General features: G+C 50.9%; 1 protein-coding gene across 2 annotated transcripts in view; it reads left to right on the top strand.

The window, feature by feature from the left end:
• LOC138452926 (uncharacterized protein KIAA1958-like) overlaps nt 1–21,576 on the top strand; it is a 523,224-nt gene that overhangs the window by 443,341 nt on the left and 58,307 nt on the right. For both annotated transcript variants that reach the window (XM_069605281.1, XM_069605283.1), the window contains one exon: nt 4,920–5,033. In XM_069605281.1, coding sequence (XP_069461382.1) covers nt 4,920–5,033 — 114 coding nt within the window. The remainder of the gene's footprint in view (nt 1–4,919; nt 5,034–21,576) is intronic.

Genomic DNA, 21,576 nt, shown 5'->3' with positions numbered 1-21,576 from the left:
ATCCTCGGGTGAAAAGTCATCACCCAAAGTTCATTGAGAAAGGAACTGTTTAGTTGATTTGTTGAATACAACTCGTGAGAGGTCTACACCCGGAAGAGGGGGATCCAGGGTTAAAGCCATCACCAAAATTATACGTGGAACAGAACTTTGTGTTAGTTTGTTGAAAACATCAGGCCCTCGAACACAAGACACTTTTGTGAAAAGAAACTTAACCGTCGACGAACCTGATAGCTGGAACAGCACTGTAGGCTTGTGCTGGGAAAGCTTGAGTGTGTGCTGTGCTCGGGAGATCCACCTTGTCCTGTGCTCAAAACGTGGGGAATAGAGACCCCTGGCAATCACATCCCGCCTTATCATTTGTGAACACTTCTTTCTTTATTGAACCCTATCGCACACGCTTTCTGTAATTAGTTGGCAATAGTTTTTTTTTTTTAGTATAGGCCTTTTTATTTTGACACAACGCCACAAGGACTGCCTTATTTTTCATTTGATGGTCAAAGTTTGCTCCCATCTTAGATTTAGGTTTAGGTTGGGTGTTTTACCACCCTGCATTTACAGTCTAATAAACACCCTTGAACTATGATCAGTCGTGTCTGTCATTACTGTTGCCACCATGAGTTCCTTACATAATAGTCTGAAGGACTGATCGGTTTTCTGATAACAATGAGCAAAAGGCCAGGAGAATGAAGCTGGAGGCTTTACTTCCCTTCCAAAAATTCAGGACAGGATTAAAACAGAGCAGAAAGAAGGGGTTCCATTGGATTGATGAAGAGAAAGTTGCTAATAGAGAACTCTTTCCTAACAACCAGCCATCATAGGATGATAGCCACCTTTAGTAACCATTTGCAATAAATGCAACAGTACACAAGTATAAAATATAAAACACGGTAGGAAAATATCCGCTGCCACCAGCTTATCCTAGGCACATTGCAAAAGTAACCAAAACACCCTTACTATAGAAAATATTTTAAGGATATCAAGTAACATAACCGAACTATGTTTGCAATTGTTACAATTCAGTACTGGTAATCTTATGAACTATTCAGTCTTCCCATATGAATGAGTAAAACGAAAAGGGGAGTAATGCAGAAGGCTTCATACCTACCTCCAAAAAGTCAGGACAGGAGTCGACACAAAGCAAAACAAAAGGGTATCCCAACCTCTATGGGAGGAAAGCAGCAACAATGAAGTCTTTCTGAACAGGTCTGCTAAGTGTTAATCCTACTATACAACAGTGCCCCTTTCCTCCTTAGTTCAGCCTTGCTGCTTGGTCTATGATACTTAAGAGAGTTGCTTTGTTCACCTAGGGTTATGAATTACCTTGCTAACCCTAGTTTGGCTTTTCCAAGTCCTAACCCCTGTAGTGACTTTAAATCCCCTCCCCCTCCCCAACGCACACTGACTGCCCCTGGGATGCTACCTGTAACCAACTCCTGGGATATTAGCAATCTGACTGCTGGCCATTCAAGCTGGTGTGCCTTTAGTATTGGTGCTTGGATGAAGCAGATCTCCAATAAAGATTGGTATAAAGCATGCATCGGTTCATCACCAGAACCAACGGTATTCTTTGTGCCATCTTTTGATGTAAATAAGGGTGAATGTTTGCTTAAAGTCATGTCTACTACCCCTCTGCTTTGGTGATAAAATGCCACCGATTCTAATCTCCATATCTCTCCTTGTCTGAAATGATGTGTTCTTGGAGAAATACATTACCCCTCGGTTACATTTAAAAGGGAAAAATATTGGACATTATAGGAAAGGGTGATGTGGCGAAGTGCCCTGTTGCTGACTTCGGATGAATATGTCCGTCCGACTCTCTTCTTGAATTCAATTGTAGGATTTTGAGCTTATCAATTTCTTGAAAGTCATGCGTGCTAGGCCACTTGTCATTAATTAGGAGCCAGGGCACATACATGCAGAGTCAGTCCAGAGGTTAAAAGTGGTCCTAGCTAGGCTGGCTGTCAGAGCTGGGGCACATACATGCAGAGTCAGCTCAGAGGTTAACGGTGGTCCTAGCAAGGTTGGCTTTCATTAATTAGGAGCCAGGGCGCATACATGCAGAGTCAGTCCAGAGGTTAAAAGTGGTCCTAGCTAGGCTGCTTGTCATTAATTAGGAGCCAGGGCACATACATGCAGAGTCAGTCCAGAGGTTAAAAGTGGTCCTAGCTAGGCTGCTTGTCATTAATTAGGAGCCAGGGCACATACATGCAGAGTCAGTCCAGAGGTTAAAAGTGGTCCTAGCTAGCCTGCTTGTCATTAATTAGGAGCCAGGGCACATACATGCATAGTCAGTCCAGAGGTTAAAAGTGGTCCTAGCTAGGCTGCTTGTCAGTAATTAGGAGCCAGGGCACATACATGCAGTGTCAGTCCAGAGGTTAAAGGTGGTCCTAGCTAGGCTGCTTGTCATTAATTAGGAGCCAGGGCACATACATGCATAGTCAGTCCAGAGGTTAAAGGTGGTCCTAGCTAGGCTGCTTGTCATTAATTAGGAGCCAGGGCACATACATGCAGTGTCAGTCCAGAGGTTAAAAGTGGTCCTAGCTAGCCTGGTTGTCATTAATTAGGAGCCAGGGCACATACATGCATAGTCAGTCCAGAGGTTAAAAGTGGTCCTAGCTAGGCTGCTTGTCATTAATTAGGAGCCAGGGCACATACATGCAGTGTCAGTCCAGAGGTTTAAGGTGGTCCTAGCTAGGCTGCTTGTCATTAATTAGGAGCCAGTGCTCATACATGCAGAGTTAGTACAGAGGTTAAATGTGGTCCTAACTAGGCTGCTTGTCATGAACTAGGAGCCAGGGCACATGCATGCAGAGTCAGTCCAGAGGTTAAAGGTGGTACTAGCTAGGCTGCTTGTCATGAGCTAGGAGCCGGTGCACATACATGTATAGTCAGCTAAGAGGTTAAAAGTGGTCCTAGCTAGGCTGGCTGTCATTAATTAGGAGCTAGGGCAGATACATACAGAGTCAGTTCAGAGGTTAAAAGTGGTCCTAGCTAGGCTGGCTGTCAGAGCTGGGGCACATACATGCAGAGTCACTTCAGAGGTTAAATGTGGTCCTAGCTAGGCTGGCTGTCATTAATTAGGAGCCAGGGCACATACATGCAGAGACAGTTCAGAGGTTAAATGTGATCCTAGCTAGGCTGCTTGTCATGAACTAGGAGCCAGGGCACATGCATGCAGAGTCAGTCCAGAGGTTAAAGGTGGTTCTAGCTAGGCTGCTTGTCATGAACTACGAGCCAGGGCACATGCATGCAGAGTCAGTACAGAGGTTAAAACTGATCCTAGCTAGGCTGGCTGTCATTAATTAGGAGCCAGGGCACATACATGCAGAGTCGGTTCAGAGGTTAAATGTGGTCCTAGCTAGGCTGGCTGTAATTAATTAGGAGCCATGGCACATACATGCATAGTCAGCTCAGAGGTTAACAGTGGTCCTAGCTAGGCTGGCTGTCATTAATTAGGAGCCAGGGCACATACATGCAGAGTCGGTTCAGAGGTTAAATGCGGTCCTAGCTAGGCTGGCTGTAATTAGGTAGGAGCCAGGGCACATACATGCAGAGTCAGCTTAGAGGTTAAAGGTGGTCCTAGCTAGGCTGACTGTCATTAATTAGGAGCCAGGGCACATACATGCAGAGTCAGCTCAGAGATTAAAAATGGTCCTTGCTAGGCTGCTTGTCATGAACTAGGAGCCAGGGCACATACATGCAGAATCGGCTCAGACATTAAAAATGGTCCTTGCTAGGCTGGCTGTCATTAATTAGGAGCCGGGGCACATACATGCAGAGTCAGCTCAGAGGTTAAAATTGGTCCTAGCTAGGCTGGCTGTCATTCATTAGGAGCCAGGGCACATACATGCAGAGTCACTTCAGAGGTTCAATGTGGTCCTAGCAAGGTTGGCTGTCATTAATTAGGAGCCAGGGCACATACATGCAGAGTCAGCTCAGAGGTTAAAAGTGGTCCTAGCAAGGTTGCCTGTCATTAATTAGGAGCCAGGGCACATACATGCAGAGACAGTTCAGAGGTTAAAAGTGTTCCTAGCTAGGCTGCTTGTCATGAACTAGGAGCCAGGGCACATGCATGCATATTCAGAGGTTAAAAGTGGTCCTAGCTAGGATGCTTATCATTAATTAGGAGCCAGTGCACATACGTGCATAGTCAGCTCAGAGGTTAAAAGTGTCCCTAGCTAGGCTGGCTGTCATTAATTAGGAGCTAGGGCACATACATGCAGAGTCAGCTCAGAGATTAAAAATGGTCCTTGCTAGGCTGCTTGTCATGGACTAGGAGCCGGGGCACATACATGCAGAATCGGCTCAGAGGGTAAAAGTGGTCTTAGCTAGGCTGGCTGTCATTATTTAGGAGCCAGGGCACATGCATGCAGAGTCAGTTCAGAGGTTAAATGTGGTCCTAGCTAGCTGCTTGTCATGAACTAGGAGCCAGGGCACATACATGCAGAGTCAGTACAGAGGTTAAAGGTGGTCCTAGCTATGCTGGCTGTCATTCATTAGGAGCCAGGGCACATACATGCAGAGACAGTCCAGAGGTTAAAAGTGATCTTAGCTAGGCTGGCTTTCTTTAATTAAGAGCTGGTGCGCACAGAAGCAGAGTGAACCGTTTAAAATCATCTATTTGTACCTGTCCTCTGCTCCTGTATGCCTGAAATCCACGGTTTGGCCGCCATGTTGAAATTAATTCTTTCTCAGTGTGATTTTCCCCATAAACCATGTTGTCCGTTTGGGGCATATTCTCAACGTCTTGATAGGTCCTGGGAATGTGATAGCCGTGGTTCTGGAACATGGAATCGCTGAAGTGGATGGAGCAGAGAAGCGCCTATTGTTTGAGTACACTGCCATGGCTGGCAGAGGGAAAGCAAGTGAGGGATGGATGTGTTTGTCCTAATGTATTCTTTCTTCTGCTCTGCCTGTAGAAACCTTGGATATGTCGGTGCCGCTTCGCATCAAGGAAGAGGAGAGCGTGTACCCGATTGCACTTCCGATCACTCTTCCAGTTATGAAGGACCCCATTCCCAAGTCCCCTAAAGGTGAGCAAGAGGAAAGAATGTGCCATGTCACGTGACAATGAACCATTTTTTGAGGTATAGCATAAGCCCCCCTCACTGAAGTGCTGTGAGTCCCTTTTATGTTTCTTTATGCAACATCCCAGTTGCGTTTGAGATGTTACTGGACCGGCTGGTGATACTGAACCATTTTTCTTCATTTTCCTGGTGCACAGCAATGCCATGTTCTTTAGGAGCCAGTGCACATACATGCAGAGTCAGTACAGAGGTTAAATGTGGTCCTAGCTAGGCTGCTTGTCATGAACTAGGAGCCAGGGCACATGCATGCAGAGTCAGTCCAGAGGTTAAAGGTGGTACTAGCTAGGCTGCTTGTCATGAGCTAGGAGCCAGTGCACATACATGCATAGTCAGCTAAGAGGTTAAAGGTGGTCCTAGCTAGGCTGGCTGTCATTCGATGTTACGCTTCATTAGGGCCGTCGCTGTATTCAGTAGCAGTTTGTCCCATTTCTTGAGGTCGGACGGTTCCGGCACACCGAGGATCAGGACCCTCGGGTTCAGTTCAATGGTGCGAGTGAGCACCCTGGAGAGCTCTGTACAACAAGCATTCCAAAAGGTACGGATCTGGGGGCATAGCCACAGAGTGTGGAAGAAGGTACACTCGTCCTCGCCACATCAGAGACAGTTCGAGTTCGTTGCCCTCTTCCAGCCATATAAAGTAGTTCTAGGGTAGTATATTCTATGCAGGACTTTAAGTTGCACTAGCCTGAGCATGGAGGGAATAGCCACCTCCCGTGGATGCATTGGAACCTGGATCCAGTCCTCTGGGTCTATCTCCCCCACATCTCTCTCCCATTTAGGCTTTAATCTCGATAGCTCGGGGGTAGCAAAGGATGTAATGGCGTTGTAAAGGATGGATGTGCATTTGCTGGGGATGTAGGCGGGGAACATATTTCGCTCTATCGGTGTGTAGTCGGGGACCATGTCCTCTGGAGATATGTGAACTCTCAGGGCGTGGGACAACTGCATAAAGTGATATCATTCGGTGGTAGGCAGCTGAAATTTACACTGTATGTCCTCGAACGAGGCTAGTTTCCCGTCCCTCAGGGTGTCTTCAACCCTCAAAATTCCCGCTCTTACCCAGCGTGGCCATGGTTCAAGCTTCTCAATTTCCTTTAGGTTACCATTTTGCCATAGGGGCTGCGCTGCAGTTATCTTATTTCCCCATCCAAGAAACACGTGTGCCTGTCTCCAAGTGGCAGTGACGTGGGTTGTAGGTGTCTGCCGAGGGGGCCATTGTGGGGATTGATATAATATCTGTAGCGGGTCGAGTCCCTGCATGGCATCCAGTTTGGCTCTGATGTGTGGCAGTGCCCGATCTCCGTGGATCAGATCGTTGACCACCGCGAGCTGTGAGGCCCAGTAGTAGGTCTGGAGGCAGGGTACCCCTATCCCACTCTCCCAGACCGATATCTGCAAAGTGCTCAATGTGATACGTAACTTGGCTCCCTCCCAGATAACTCTACACCAGTGAATTCAGAGGTAGGGATCATAAGTGGGGCGTTCTGCAGGACGTAGAGGAATCTAGGGAGTGCCATCATCTTAAAAAGCGCGGCTCTCCCCATGAGAGTAAGAGGAAGGAGCTTCCAGTGACGAACGTCATTAACAAACTTTTCTATGATCGGGTGGAGATTGTACATTGCATATTTGGTTAGATCAATGGTGACACAAATTCCCAAGTATTTGAAACCCTGCCATTCCATCTGATACGGGCAGGTCGGTGGGCTGGCCTGCTCCCCTCCCTTCACCGGGAAGAGTACTGATTTCTTCCAGTTGATTCTCAGTCCGCTAACTTCCCCGTAGCTAACTAGTATCTGGTTCACTATGGGACAGGTCCGAACCGGGTCAGCCAGGTACAACAAGAGGTCGTCGGCGTACAGGGAGGTACAATCCTCGTGCCCCTCAGGCCATCTGAAACCCATCCACTCCTTGCACTGGCGAAGCCACAAAGCCAGCGGTTCAATCGCGAAGGCGAAGTGGAGGGGGGGCAGGGGGCACCCTTGTCTTGTGCCTCTGCCCAGGGGAAAGGATCGGGAGGTCCACCCGTTCACCCTGACCTCTGCCTGGATGTTCGTGTAAAGCAGTTTTACCCATCCCAGAAAACCCTCTCCAAACCCCATGCGGTCCATGATTTCCCAGAGGCTACCCCATCTGATTGAATCGAACGCCTTTTCAAAATCAATTGCTAAAAGGGCTAATGGGGTATCCAGAATAGGGGCACGATCTAGCACCAGATGGAGTCCGCGCAGATTCATTCGGGTTGATTTATGTGGCATGAAGCTGCATTGATCTGGGTGTATCAAGGTGTTGACTACTTGCTGGAGCCGGTTGGCCAGAATTTTGGCCAGGACCTTAGCTTCCCCGTTGATTAACGAGATTGGCCTGTATGAGGCACATTTCTCCTGGGGTTTATCAGGTTTGGGAATTACCACAATGGTGGCCTTGCATAGGTCTTGTAGAAGGGAACCTTGTTCCCGGGCTGTCAGCAGCATCCGATGCAGGAGAGGGGCTATGTTATTACTCCCTAGTTTCTGCCAAATTCCGGCCGGGAACCCGTTGGGGCCCAGAGCTTTCCCCGGTTGCAATTGTGCCAGAGCATCTGCTATTTCAGCTTCGGAGAGGTCGGCGTCCAAAAGCTCTCGCTGTTGTTCTGAGAGGGTAGGGATTGCTATGTCAGCAAGAAGGGTTGGGTCAAGTGACACAGATGGGGCCCGATATAGTGCAGCATAAAATTGGGCGAAGTCTTCCGCTATCTCAGCGTCCGATCGGCATCTCTCCCCCTGCGGGGTGATGATTTCCCGAACGCAGCGCTGTCCCTCATCTCTTTTTTCCAATAACGCCAGCATTTTCCCGGCCTTGTCCCCGAGCTCATATATCCTAGCTCTGGATTCCCAGTGGGCTTGCTTGGCATTATCCAGCATGAGATTGCGGAGGTGTTCGATGGCTCGTTTAAGGGATGTGTGGGTTTGAGGGGTTGGATCGAGGGTATGTAGATTTTCCTGATGGGTTAACTCCGCTACGGCCTCACTTATTTTCCAGAGCCTCTGCCTCCTCCTATTTGCCGTCCAGGAGATAATTTCCCCCCGTAACACTGTCTTGTGAGCCTCCCAGATCGCCATCAGGTAGTTTTCGCCGGTATCGTTAATCTCGAAGCACTCGGTGGAGACCTCCGTGAGGTGGTCTACCAACTCCGGGCAGTTCAGATAGTAGCTGTTCAACCGCCACGTTCTAGGTGGGGCTATACCTTGCAGGCGTGATTCCACCATCAAGGGTGAGTGATCCGAGATTCCCCGGGGAAGTAATTCTGCCGAAAGTATTCTGAAAAGATCTGTGTGCGGGATGAATAGATAATCGAGCCCAGAGAGGGACCCGTGGGCACCTGAATGGAATGAGTAGCGCCTGGTTTCCGAGTGGAGTTCCCGCCATACATCACAGAGACCCAGGGCGGATACAAAGCCGGAAAGCCTCGTGGGGACAGTCGGGTTACGCTGTCTAAGATGGGAGCGGTCCATGGTGTTACACATGACGTCATTAAAGTCGCCTCCCAGGAACCATTTGGGTTGATGTTTTCCCATAAGCGTGGTCAGCTCTTCTAGGAGTTCCTGCCCCAGTCCCGGTGGGGAGTAGATTGAGACAAACCCATATGTTTCCCCCCAGAGTGTTCCCAGGACCAACACATAGCGACCCCAGGGATCTTGCTCCTGTTCCTACAGTGCGAACGGGACGCGTTTGTGTATAAGAATGAGGGTGCCCCTGGATCCCGTGGTATATCCCGCGTGGAAAGCTATCCTATAATTGGTCCGCTGAAAGAAATTATAATACGATCCCGCCAAGTGTGTTTCGGTGAGCAGGGCTACATCGGTGGAGTGTCTAGAGAGTAATTGCTTAATCAGGCGTCTCTTGATCTCGGAGCCCATCCCGTTCACATTCCAGGTGAGTATCTTAAGGGACCTGGGACATGCATTAAGTAGCATTTGAGAATGGTCAGGTGTCATCTAGCAAGATTATTTGAGGGGTAGGCGAGTGGCCCTCAGGGATATCATCCCGGTATATGGTGGTGTAGTGTGAAATAAACAAAGATTGATGGTTGAATCGCTGCCTGGGTGTGCTGTAAACCCAACTAGCCAGAAACATTGCAGTCCCTTGGGAGTTTCAGGGATAGGCTGGTTGTGAAATAACTTGGAACTCCTCCCAACAAATCCTTCCCTCCCCCTCCCCATACTTCACCCCAACACGAAGTACCTGTCGCCCCAACATGTGCTGACAATCAGAGAGAAAAAGAGTAGTGTGTCAGCGTAAACAGCCCCTATAGAAGTTCAACTAGAACTGATGGGGGGAGGGAGGAATAAGATACCCCAGGTCCGAGGGTAGCAGATCCCCGCTTACCGCATTGTAGGTGTGTGACATGCCTTTGGCGTCCCTCCGAGGGCCCCTTGTGGTGGTATCCATGGTATGGTTGCCCGACAGCAGGAGGTTGAGCCCACGAGGGGGGCCAGGGCAGAGCCCCGACTCCTCCGAGCGCCGGAGGGTCGAGGAGTGGTGGTTGCTCAGGCCTGGGACGTTGTTCCGGAGGTGGTCTAGGGTTTCTGTACCTGTTTCCTCGGGGCTCCGACCAGTCCCACCCGATGTGCTGCTCCGCCCAGCGCCATGCTTCCCCCGGGTCGTCGAAGTGGACCGTAGTGCCCTTGTGATAAATTTTCAATTGTGCAGGGAAAAGCAGGCCATACTTGACTCCCAGAGATTGCAGTTGTCTCTTCAGTTTCGCAAAGGATTGCCTCGCCTTCTGTACCTCCTTTGTGTAGTCAGGAAAAAAGGCCAGCCTGGACCCGTTGGAGGTTACCTAGCCAGCTGTAAGAGTGCGTCCCGGTTTCGATAGTTCAAGAACCTCGCTATTACGGTGCGCGGAGGAGCGCCAGGCAACGGCCTTCCCGCGGGCATTCGGTGTGCTCTCTCTATGGAGAAGAATTTTGAGAAGGAGTGTGAGTCGAAGAGGTCTGTTAGTAGTTGTTCCAGGAAGAGTTCCATACATGGGCCCTCCTCTTTTTCGGGGATGCCGAGTATACGAACATTGTTACGTCTGGACCTCCCTTTGCTTTCTTTGACCCTCGCCTCCAGGGTCTTGAGTGTGGGCGCGACTCCCTGGAGCTGTTGTTGCACATTGTGTAGCCCGTCCTCTGTATTCGAGATGCGCTGTTCCGCTTCTCCAGTGCACGCAGACAGTTTCTGCAGGTCATGTCTGAGAAGGGACACATCCAAGCTTATCCGATCAATCTTCTGCTCCATGGACGAGCGTGAGTCGGCTATTGCGGCCATAACATCTTTAAGGGAGAGCGTGTCAGCGGGTTCTATTTCTCCAGATTGATGCAGTTGAAGGTCGATGGCCTGAGAAGAGGGGACTGTATATTGTTCGATCCTATTCTGCACGGCGGGCTTTTTTGTTTTCTCTTTGCCCATGGTTGCAACTCGGTCTGGCAGGTGTAATATAGTGGCGGAACTCCTGTCTCTCGGTCTCACGGAGTGCTGCCCGGTTCGGTCTTGACTCAATGGCGAAGCGAGATGCCGGGTTTCGAGGGGATTGGGTCCTCCGACGTATTCCAGATCTATGACATGTAATCACCACAGCTGTGCTGCTTCGGAAACTTTTTTCGGCGTCTGCGTCCTGCGTCGATGACGTCGATGCGCCGTCGTCGAGGACCTCCTCTGACGTCCGACGTCATCTGATGTGATAAGTAGGACGCACGACGCCCGTAGCCTCAGTTCCGTTTTTTCCGCGAACGTGTTGCTTCGTGAATCTCGGTTAACGCCTCGACTCTTTGGAGTTCTGTTCTTCTCGGTTCTTCGAACCTGTTCGTTTTTGTGAAAATCCTTTGTGTGAAGATGTCTTCTACTTCGTCTCCGACCCCGCGTCCGGGCTTCAAGAAGTGCGGGGAGTGTGGGTCCAAGATGTCGGTGACGGACTCGCACAACGCCTGCCTCTGGTGCCTCGGGGAGGCCCACGACACGGATGACTGTATCGACTGCCAGTCGCTCACGTCCAAAGCCTTACGCGAACGTAAGAAGAAGTTGTCGGTAGGTCGGGTGTCCAAGCCCCGGAAGTTGAAGTCTGCGGGGCTTTCAATGGATGATTCGAGAGGTGACTCTCCGCCTCATCGTCGGAAGTCTCGTGGGTCTCCTTCTAGGAGTCGGTCTCGCCACTCCTCAGCCTCTTCGAGGCATTCTCAGAAGCGCCGACACCGGTCGTCTTCCAGGCACTCTTCGGAGGACTCTGCCCGGCACGTCGCTTACCCCACCAGCCGTGCGACGCCGGAGGAATGTGCTTCCTTCGGGAAGAAAATGCTGGCGATTCTCGAGTCGCAGGGTACTGAGCCGTCCGCGCCCCCGAGTGGGGTCGGTCGTGAGAGGTCGAGAGACACCGCTCACAAGAGTGGTCGGCACGAGTCACGGGAGAGGTCCCGTTCAGACAAGGAGACTCGTTCTCGACGTACCCGTTCCAGGTCCCGGTCCTCGACGCGTTCGAGGGCGTCGACAGGCTTTCTCGAGGCTCCAGCTCCGAGGATGTCGTCGAAGCCGTCGACGCTCAGGTCGTCGAAGGACACGCTCGGGGCTCCGGCTTCGAGGGCTGTGTCGACGCCGCCGATGCTGGTGGCGCTGCATCTGACGTCGACGCCGATTTACTCGACGTCGACGCCGATCCTCTTGGCGCCGATGCCTGTTCTCTCGACGCCGGCGCCAATTCGCTCAACGCCATCGACGCCTTTCGTGTCGGAGGTACCCCGTGGCATAGGGGAACCCCCTAGGAAGGCTCTGGTTAAGAGCAAGCACTCTCGGGTGCCTTCTTTTCGCCACCTGGAATATATTTCAGAGGCGGATGAGGATTCTGATGGCCTGGTTCCTAGTCAGGTTCCAGATGAAATTGTCTCAGGCCATAGTCAGTTTGACGATTTGAGGCAGTCACTGCATGATGCCAGTGGACTGGACACCTCTCCGGAGGTGGAGTTTTGTAGGCCTGAGCCTGGCTCTCATGCCGATTCCTCGTACCGGCGCCTTATGGCTAGGGTTTCTGAGTACTTGGGATGGTCTGCTCCCCCAGGGGAGTTTGTGCAGGATGATCTAACGGACATCCTTGATGTTGGTCCCCCAACTGACCCGGTACTGCCGTTCCATATGGCTTTACAGAGAAGGGTGGCGGCGGCTTGGACTGCTCCGGAGAGTCTCCCGGCGGTGGGCAGGTCCTTGTCGCGAAAATACCGTCCAGCAAGTAGCGACCCCTGCTACTTGACCAGGCACCCCACTCCGGAGAGTTTGGTGGTGCAGGCGGCCACGGCCCCGGCAAAGCAGGCGTCGTACCCTACCATCCCTCCTGATAGGGACGACAAACGTTTTGATGGCTGGGCGAAGAAAGTGTTTTCTTCTGGTGGTATGGCGGTTCAGGCGGCCAACTCCATTTGTGCCTTGTCTCGTTTCACACACACTCTGTGGAACTGTGTTGCGTTAGCGGCTGAACATATTCCCGAAGGGGACGAACGGGATGGTTTCCTTGCTATGGTCCAGGATGGTAAGGATGCCATGTGTGAGTCTGTTCAGTCGGGTTTGGACTTAGCTGAATGCGTCAGTAGGTCCATGGCGGCGAGCACCGTGATTCGCAGGTTTGCGTGGTTGCGGAAGTCGGGGTTTGCTCCTGATGTGCAGTTCCGGCTCCTCAACATGCCCTTTGACGGTGAACACCTTTTTGGCAGCAAGGCTGACGAGAGCCATGAGAGGTTGCAGACCTCAAAAGCTGCAGCAAAGTCGTTGGGCACTGCAGTTCGCCAACCTCCGCCTTTTCGTCCTAGGGGACAGCAGTGGAGGGGTGGTTCCTTTCGCTATTACTCGTCCTTCAGTAAAGCGAGAGGAGCTGGCAGTCAAAGAGGCCAACGCAGGGGTACCAGAGGTGGACGACAGGGTACCCGTGGTGCCAAGGCTGCTCGGGCAGTTGCCTCTTTGCCCTCAGGTAACGCTGCAGCCGCTCCCATTCAGTCATGAGGCCATGTCCCATGGTTCGCGGTTGGGGGAAGGCTGGCGCAGCATCTTATAGAGTGGCAAGCCATTACTTCAGATGTGTGGGTTCTGGAGATCATAACCCACGGCTACTGTCTTCCCTTTCTGCACAGGCCTCGCGACAATCCACCGGGGAACCTCTCTTTGCAGAGTCCGGATCTGCTCCTTACGCAGGAAATTCAAGCCCTGCTGGAGGAAGGCGCCATAGAACTGGTGCCTGTAGCGGAGAGGAACAATGGATGGTATTCCCCTTATTTTTTGATTTCGAAGAAAGACGGGGGATTGAGACCCATCATGGACTTGCGCGGTTTGAACAAACTCCTCAGGAAGGACAAGTTCAAGATGGTTACTCTCTCTCAAGTCCTCCAGGCCCTTCGGCTTCAGGACTGGTTGGTGTCACTCGATCTCAAGGATGCTTACTTCCATGTGCCGATCCATCCCAAGCACAAGAAGTACCTGAGGTTCGCGGTTGGTGACCCGCACTTTTAGTTTCGGGTCCTGCCGTTCGGATTGACCTCCGCCCCGAGGGTTTTCACCAAGCTCGTGGTGGTGGCAGCGCATCTCAGGCAAGGGGGGATTCACGTCTACCCCTATCTGGACAATTGGTTGATCAGGGGGAGCTCTCCCGAGCAAGTCCTGGATCATCTGTCCGTCACCTGCCACTCCCTTCACAGGCTGGGCTTCTCCCTCAATTTAAAGAAGTCCCATTTGACGCCAACACAGCGGCTCCAGTACATCGGAGCAGTGCTCGACACTTCCCTGGGGCAGTGTTTTCCTCCCCAGGTGTGGGCTCTTCACATTCAGCAGATGGTGCACAAGTTTCAGCATGCCCAGACGCTCCCAGCGTTTCAGTTCTTGAGGTTGCTCGGCCTCATGGCATCCTGCATTCTTCTGGTGCCAGAGGCTCGCCTGCGGATGAGATCTTTGCAGTGGGCACTCAAGACGCAATGGTCGCAGACCTCCGGCAGGATGTCGGACCCTTTTCAGGTGCCGCCCTCGGTCGGCCGGGACCTTCTGTGGTGGGCCGTCGAAGGCAACTTGATGAAGGGGGCTCCATTTTGGCTTCCCTGGCCGGAGGTGACAATCGTGACGGATGCATCCCTCACGGGATGGGGAGCTCATGCTAACGGGCTGACAGTCAGCGGTCGTTGGTCTCCGTTGGAGTCCAGACTCCATATCAATCTGTTGGAGCTGAGGGCCGTCAGGCTAGCCCTGAAGGCTTTTCTGCCGACTGTGCGAGGAAAGAGTGTCCTGATCCTGACGGACAGCACAGTGGCCATGCACTACCTCAACAAAAAGGGGGGGGCAGGGTCACTTCCTCTGTGCAGGGAGGCGATGCAGCTCGAGTTCTGGGACATCCAGCAGGAAGTTTCGATGTTGGCAGTTCATCTGGCCGGAGACGAAAACGTGACGGCGGACGCTCTGAGCAGGCAGAGCGCGATCTCTCACGAGTGGGAGTTGGCTCAGGAGATTCTCCTGGAGATCTTCGCCCTTTGGGGGACCCCTCAAGTGGATCTCTTCGCCTCCAGTGTCAATCAGAAGTGCGAGAGGTTTTGCTCGCGGGAATTTCCTCCAAAAGGAGCCTTAGGAGACACGTTCGTGGTGGAGTGGTCATTCCCGCTGCTGTACGCGTTTCCTCCAGTCCCCGTCATCCCGCAAGTGCTGCGGAGGTTACGGAAGTTTGGTTCCCGGATGATCCTCATTGCTCCGGCGTGGGCTCGGAGGACGTGGTACCCGGACCTTCTCGACTTGTCCATCTGCCCTCCACGTCGTCTTCCCTACCGAGACGATCTGCTCTCACGGGAGGGGGGTCAGGTTCTCCATCCAGAGGTCAGATCCCTCAACCTTCACGCTTTGCTTCTGAAAGGTTGAGGTATAAGGATTGGGACCTCCCTGAAGACGTGATGGAGGTGTTGCTTTCGGCCCGAAGGCCTGCAACAAAGTCTCTGTACCGTTGCCGTAAGTTCTGCGACTGGTGTAGAGTTCAGAATGTGGATCCTTTTGCATGTGGCATCCCCATGGTTCTGTCCTTTTTACTTTCTTTGGCCCACAGGGGCTTGCAAGTGGGTACCATTAAAGGTTACCTGGCGGCGCTGTCCATCTTTAAGCGCTCGTCTGAAGAGTGTTCTTACTCTAAAATCCCTTTAATTTCACAGTTTCTGAAAGGGCTCACTAATGTGTTCCCTCCGTCACCTTTCCTGGTGCCCGGTTGGGATTTAACCCTTGTTCTTAAGTTTCTTATGGGTGCTCCGTTTGAGCCTTTACATTCTTGCCGTTTGAGGCTGTTAACTCTGAAAACTGTGTTTTTAGTTGCGGTTACTTCCGCTCGCAGAGTGAGTGAGTTACAGGCACTTTCAGTTAAGCCACCCTTCACTGTATTTCACAAGGACAGGGTTGTCCTTAGAGTTCGTCCTTCTTTTCTTTCGAAGGTAGTGACGGAATTTCATTTGGCCCAGAAGGTTGTTCTTCCGGCATTCTATCCTCCTCCGCATCCTGGTAAGGAAGAGGAGAGGCTCCATAGGCTTGATCCTAGGAGAGCTTTAAGCTTTTATGTTTCACGCATGTCCCGGGTCAGAGTGGATGATCAACTCTTTATTGGTTACGCTGGAAAGCGTTTGGGGCAAGCTGTGACGAAACAGACTTTGTCTCGCTGGATTATTTTGGCCATCTCGGAGTGTTACCGCTTGGCGGGTAAGGACCCACCGGCTGGCTTGCGGGCCCATTCTACCAGGGGTATGGCTGCATCTACTGCCCTGCAGAGGGGTGTTCCTATTCGCAACATCTGTGATGCAGCCACCTGGGCTTCAGTGTATAAATTTGTGCGTCACTACTCCCTCGATTCCATCCAAGGACAGGATCTGGCCTTTGGCAAGGCGGTCCTTTGCTCTGCTATTTGATTGGCTATTCTAAATTTTGATTCTAAATTCTTTCCCTCCTCCTTGCTCTGGGACTGCTTTGGGAGTCTGTCATAGATATGGAATATGTCGGAGGACCCACTCCCCTCGAAGAACAAGTTACTTTCTTACCTGGTAACGTTCTTTCGATGGGATGGTCCGACGACGTATTCCATATCGCTCCCGCCCTGCCTTCCCCGCTGCAGAATTTCTTTTGTGATTGCAGCTTACGTTCCGCAAGGCTTTGTGTCTGACTGGCAGTTGACTAATGTCACACGTTCTGGGGGAAAAAACTACAACTGAGGCTACGGGCGTTGTGCGTCCTACTTATCACATCGGATGACGTCGGACGTCGGAGGAGGTCCTCGACGACGGCGCATCGACGTCATCGACGCAGGACGCCGAAAAAAGTTTCCGAAGCAGCACAGCTGTGGTGATTACATGTCATAGATATGGAATACGTCGTCGGACCATCCCATCGAAAGAACGTTACCAGGTAAGAAAGTAACTTGTTCTTTGCTGCTTGTTGTTAGTTTATGTACGATTGTGAGCTCCGGTGCCAAGCCACCGCGTGCTACTATATTGGCAGATGTTCCCACTAACCCAAAGTTTGTCTGGTTCCCAGGATGTCTGTACTTAAACGATGAATTTTCTCCCCCCTCTGAGATATTGGGTGAGGGGGGGTCCCTTGGATGGTGAGAGTGACCAAGTCGTCCCGTCACTAGGAGCAGTCTATTGGTCTTGCTCCCACTGTCCTAGTGTCAGGTTGCGAGCGGCCGCGTATTGGACCGTGGCGGCGTGGCGCTCTGTCACTCCCGACCCCCCACTCCGCCTGGCAGACTCACCAGTAGTATATGGGGGAGGGTCCTCCTGGATGTATATGGGGGCACCCCTCACTTGTTCCAGGCCGTTCCGGGTCAGGCTGGTGTGCGCCTCCTGCAGTCTCTCTGGGTGGGCTTCGCTGGTTCACCGGATTTCACTACCCCGTCGCCTCAGGGCCCAGAGGGAGCCAGCTCTATTGTCCTTTTCCGTGCGGGTGGTGTTAAGCTTTGCACTGTTCCGCTTGGGCGTTGTTTGTTCTAGTCCGCAGAGGACCCGACAGTTCTCTTCAGGGTGATCCTGCAGCGGCCCGCGGGCCTGTTCTTATTTGTCCTCCCCGCCCCTCGGTAGGGCCGTGGCGCCGTGGGTAGTCTGCCCTGAGCCACCCGCACACGTTGCGGTCCCCAGCGGGCACCCTTAGGCAGTGAGCACAGGAGCGGCCCGCCCCCAGGATCGGCCTGGCCCGGGGACCCGGTCCCGAGCCGTGGAGCCTGCTCCGTCCGTCTCCGGCAGCATGTCCCAGAGCGGGTGCCGCTTCTGCCTCACCCGATGTTCCTCCTCGATTATGACTCCTATGGACTCACACACATCCGGGACCCCAGCCAATCTCCTTGCGGGCCCCAGATGGCAACGGCCAGTGCTGGTGCCGGCGGCCGTCTAGCGGTGCGGCTGTGACCGGGACAGGCAATCCGCCAGGGTAGCAGGCCGTGCAGGGGACGTGTTCAGGTCCGGATCGGCTCGGGTTCTGGGCGCCGGAGGTAGGCACCGCCTCAGTAGCCCCGCCGAGCCCCCAGCACAGCCACGGTCAGGACTCCGATCCCCTCAGTCGGGCCTCACCAGCCCGGTCGGAGCCTCGGATCTCCAGCGGTGGCCATCTTGTTTCGGGGGGTCCGCTCAGGGCCTCGGGTTTCAAATCGCTGGGGTTCAGCGCGGCCGCCTTCCCAGTCACCACAACTTCCCACGCTTGTGCCGCTGGTGTTCCTCTTTCCTGCGGTCCTCTTGGAGCACTGTTAGCGGTCACTTAACAGGCTAGTTTTCCAGGATGTATCATGCGGGAGCCGAAGGGGTTCACGTCTTCATCGCCTCGCAGTTGGCCACCCTGAACAGTATCCTTGGTTAAACTATCTTTTCAGTCGACAGAAATGGTGGAATAGTTTAAACAACAAAAGGTTATGCTGACCTTGAATAGCTGCTGCTCTTCTTAAACTCTAATGTTGCTGAGTTAATTTAAATAAGTTCTCTTACTTGCCTGACTGAAGTCACTCTGCGTGTGGTTAGAACAGTACATGATACATTACTCACGTGTTGGGTTGTGCTTTCCCTGAATTGCTTTATGTTGGACAAAGTTTGTATGCAGTGCCCTTTGGGACCACTACACAAAACTAGGACTACATCTCTAAGCAAAACCAACCTTTGGTATAAGTCTGTACTGCACAGTTTTGGTAGTGTTGCTGAGCAGCCAGGCTTATCTCAAGAGGGAATGTGAGCTGTATTGATGTTATACAGAGGTCTACAATCACAAGTATTCAAATAGACTCTTACACTCAAGGTTTCCTGGTAAAACATGTATTCATTTATTTCACAGTCAGTTATAAAACATTCTGTTTTGACATTCTACAGGATGAAAGTCGTCCCCATAATAACGTATGGTGCAGAAGCAATGCCCTACATCCCGGCAACCTTCTGGCAGAGAGTAGAAGGCCTATATTGGCGGAAAGTACTAAACCTACCACAGTCTACACCAGTGGTGCTGATCAGGAGAGAACTAACCCTCCAATCGCTAAGGTCCATCATAATGCGGAACAAGCTCCTGCTCTACAGAAAGACTCTTCTACCACACCCACCATTGATACTGAAGGCAATAGAGCAAGAAACTAGGGCAGGAACGTGCAAGATGCTTTTACACTGGGCGGAGAAAAACAAACAACAATTAGACTGGGCAGGCTGCTCCCAAGAGGATCTTATCTCCAATCCAGGAAAAGTAAAGAGGCGCGTGATGGAAAGAGACTGGATCCTAACCTTGGACGAAGCACAAGCTGTAAAACTCACAAATGAGGGACCTGACAATCCGCCAAGAATTAACGGAACGAGATCCTACTTACTAAAATGCCCATCAAGGAAGCTCCGCGAAAATTTCCTGCGTGTTCGATTGAATATCTTATACACAAAGGAAATATTGGCCAGACGCAAACAAGCAAACACCAGCCTCTGTGGATTCTGCACTCAACCGGACATGATTGAAACACTTAACCATTTGCTATTAAGATGCAGAGGGATGGATGAGGCACGTACCCTCCATCTGGGCCGTTTATTTAACAATGCTTACTGTTTTGACGAAGCAGAAAAATGGAACAACCTGATGGTGAAAATACCAGATGGACTATAGCCCTGGTGGGCTTCTTCGAAAGCCTAGGCTTGATGAAATGCCCGGATCCTAAAAAACGTACAATCTGAGCGGAAGAAATCTCTACTTTAGTTGGCGGAGGCTGGTGCTATTCGGACATCATGTGAAATCTCAAGACCAAGAGACTGATCCTCAACAAGGAATCTTGTAAACATTGTTTTCTTGTTTTAACAATTGAATCAAGTAATAAAAAAAACATTCACTAGAAGGAGGCAATCTATATTACACAAAAATATACTTCAGTACTTTACACGGTACAGCATTTAAACTACTTTGAAGGAGGAGCAAAATGGCATTCAGTGTACTTTGAAGTAGGAGCAAAAAGGCATAGGTTAATAAAAAGAATATTACAGTTACTCTTAGACAGTGCAAATAGTTTGAGGTCACGAGAGGAGCCAATTCAATGCAATAGGTTAGGCCAAAGTCAATGCCCTAAAGTCTTGTATAGGATAAAGTAGTTCTGGTAGTTAAACGGAAAAAAAGTCTTTAACAAAGTTCTCAGAAGTAGTTTGTAAAAGAAAGATTCATATGTTGGGTCACAAGCTGACTAGGCCTGCAAGTTACAAAATTTCCATGCATTTTTCGCAGTGACAGGTAAGTTCTCTCGGTCGGGTTTTCACAGTACCTTACAATGAAGAAAAAGATGCAACTGAAGACTTTGTTCCTGGCAGTTCCTGTCGATCTTGCTGTTCCTGAACCACAGTCGCGGGGACAAGAGGGAGGACGTCGGGGGACTCCTGCACTGCACTGGGACTGGCCGCAAAGCTGGCAACTGGCAAATCTTAATTTCTGGTAGCTGTAGTCAAGCACACAAACTGGTGTCCATCTCCCTGGTTATTCGGTTTCCTGTAGCACTCTGAGGAAAATACAACCAGCTCCGAGAATGATATCCAGGTGGCTTATGGTTCAAGTTGATTGGTCCCACCAACTCAAGGGGAGAAGTCGTCCTTGCAGGGCTTCTCTGTCGAGATGAACTTGGCGATTTGGACCTGCAGCAGGGCTTCACCGGGCAAACCAACGGTTCAGGAGTTGCAGCAGCCGTCCTCTTCAAGCTCATCTTCGGTTATTTCGTGATGTGATATCTCAATGCTTCTACCAAACCTGAAACCCTTCCTATAGCATGAGATGTGATATCCAACTCCTTCCCATTCCAATCCTGAGACCCTTCCTATAGCATGAGATGTGATATCGAACTCCTTCCCATTCCAATCCTGAGAGCCTTCCTATAGCATGAGATGAGGTTATTTCGTTCCAGTGGTCGACTCTGCCTTCCAAGCCAATAGACTCGCCTTTTATCCAGTTTCCTCCCATTCATTTCAGCCTAGCTGCCGCTCACCCAGCAGGGTGGCTGTCCTTGCCGGACAGTCAGCCAGCCAATCACGCCAAAGTGCATTGGGGTCTCCTAGGAGATTAAGCATAGGGAGTTTCGGGCACCTCCCTCACTTCATGCCCACCACAGACACTCGGGCGCCAGAGGCGGCCATCAGTCCTGAAGCCCGCCAAAGGCGAAGGAAAAAAGGGACCAAACCTGGTTTGGCGGCAGGGACAAACACTAGAAGGACCTTTCCAAAAAGAAATGGTGAAAAAAGAAGACCGGGACCTATTTAACCAAAGGGGGTTCAGACACCATCTTGAAAAACATGGCTCCAGCGATTTAACGCTACCGGTGTTTGCGGTCGGGAAAAATCATGGTAGTTCGTTGTAAAACCACCAGCCATTTCGAGAGGAACGGGTAGCATTTGATTGATACATGAGTTTATAGACACGGGGGATACTAAGTAACCCCTCCAGCACTCTATAGTAAGATAGGGTGTGCTGGATCTAGGAATTTGAAAAGACTAGTAAAGTCAATTTCACTTTACTTTCTCTGGAAAAATGTAGTTTACCCAGAGAAGGTATTTAAACCTTGGGAAAGCCTGCAAGGCTTCCCTGTGTCACTGCACTGAAGGTGCTGTGTAACACACATGAAAAGATGATGCCTATGGAGTTGTCTAAAACTCCATAACCAAAGGAACACAAGAGTAGAACACATTCAAAATACATGAGATTGGGGAAAAAAAAGGCTCACACTCTCTCCAGGTAAAAAATCAAGTCCTCAAAATCCAGCAAAGTTGCTGGGGGTCTCTAAGGTGAAGGGAATTAGCACATTTATGAGAATTCTTCCTAACACTTTAGTGCACTTCTAAAATAGTTTACAGTGTTCATACTTAACCTTGAGTAGCTTAAAGCCCCTCTAGAAAGTATATAAGTTAAACTGTGTTCCAAAACGTATCATTGGTGTGTAACAGCATCCATTCTTGATAGATTAAGTGCGTCTATAACTGAATAACACTTTGGACCTCATACATAACACTTT

This window comes from Ambystoma mexicanum, chromosome 4p (assembly GCF_040938575.1).
Source record: "Ambystoma mexicanum isolate Mex_15411 chromosome 4p, UKY_AmexF1_1, whole genome shotgun sequence".
In the NCBI taxonomy this organism is placed as follows: domain Eukaryota; kingdom Metazoa; phylum Chordata; class Amphibia; order Caudata; family Ambystomatidae; genus Ambystoma; species Ambystoma mexicanum.
Note: the sequence above shows the minus strand (reverse complement) of the source record. Positions and strands in the feature narration are given on the sequence as shown.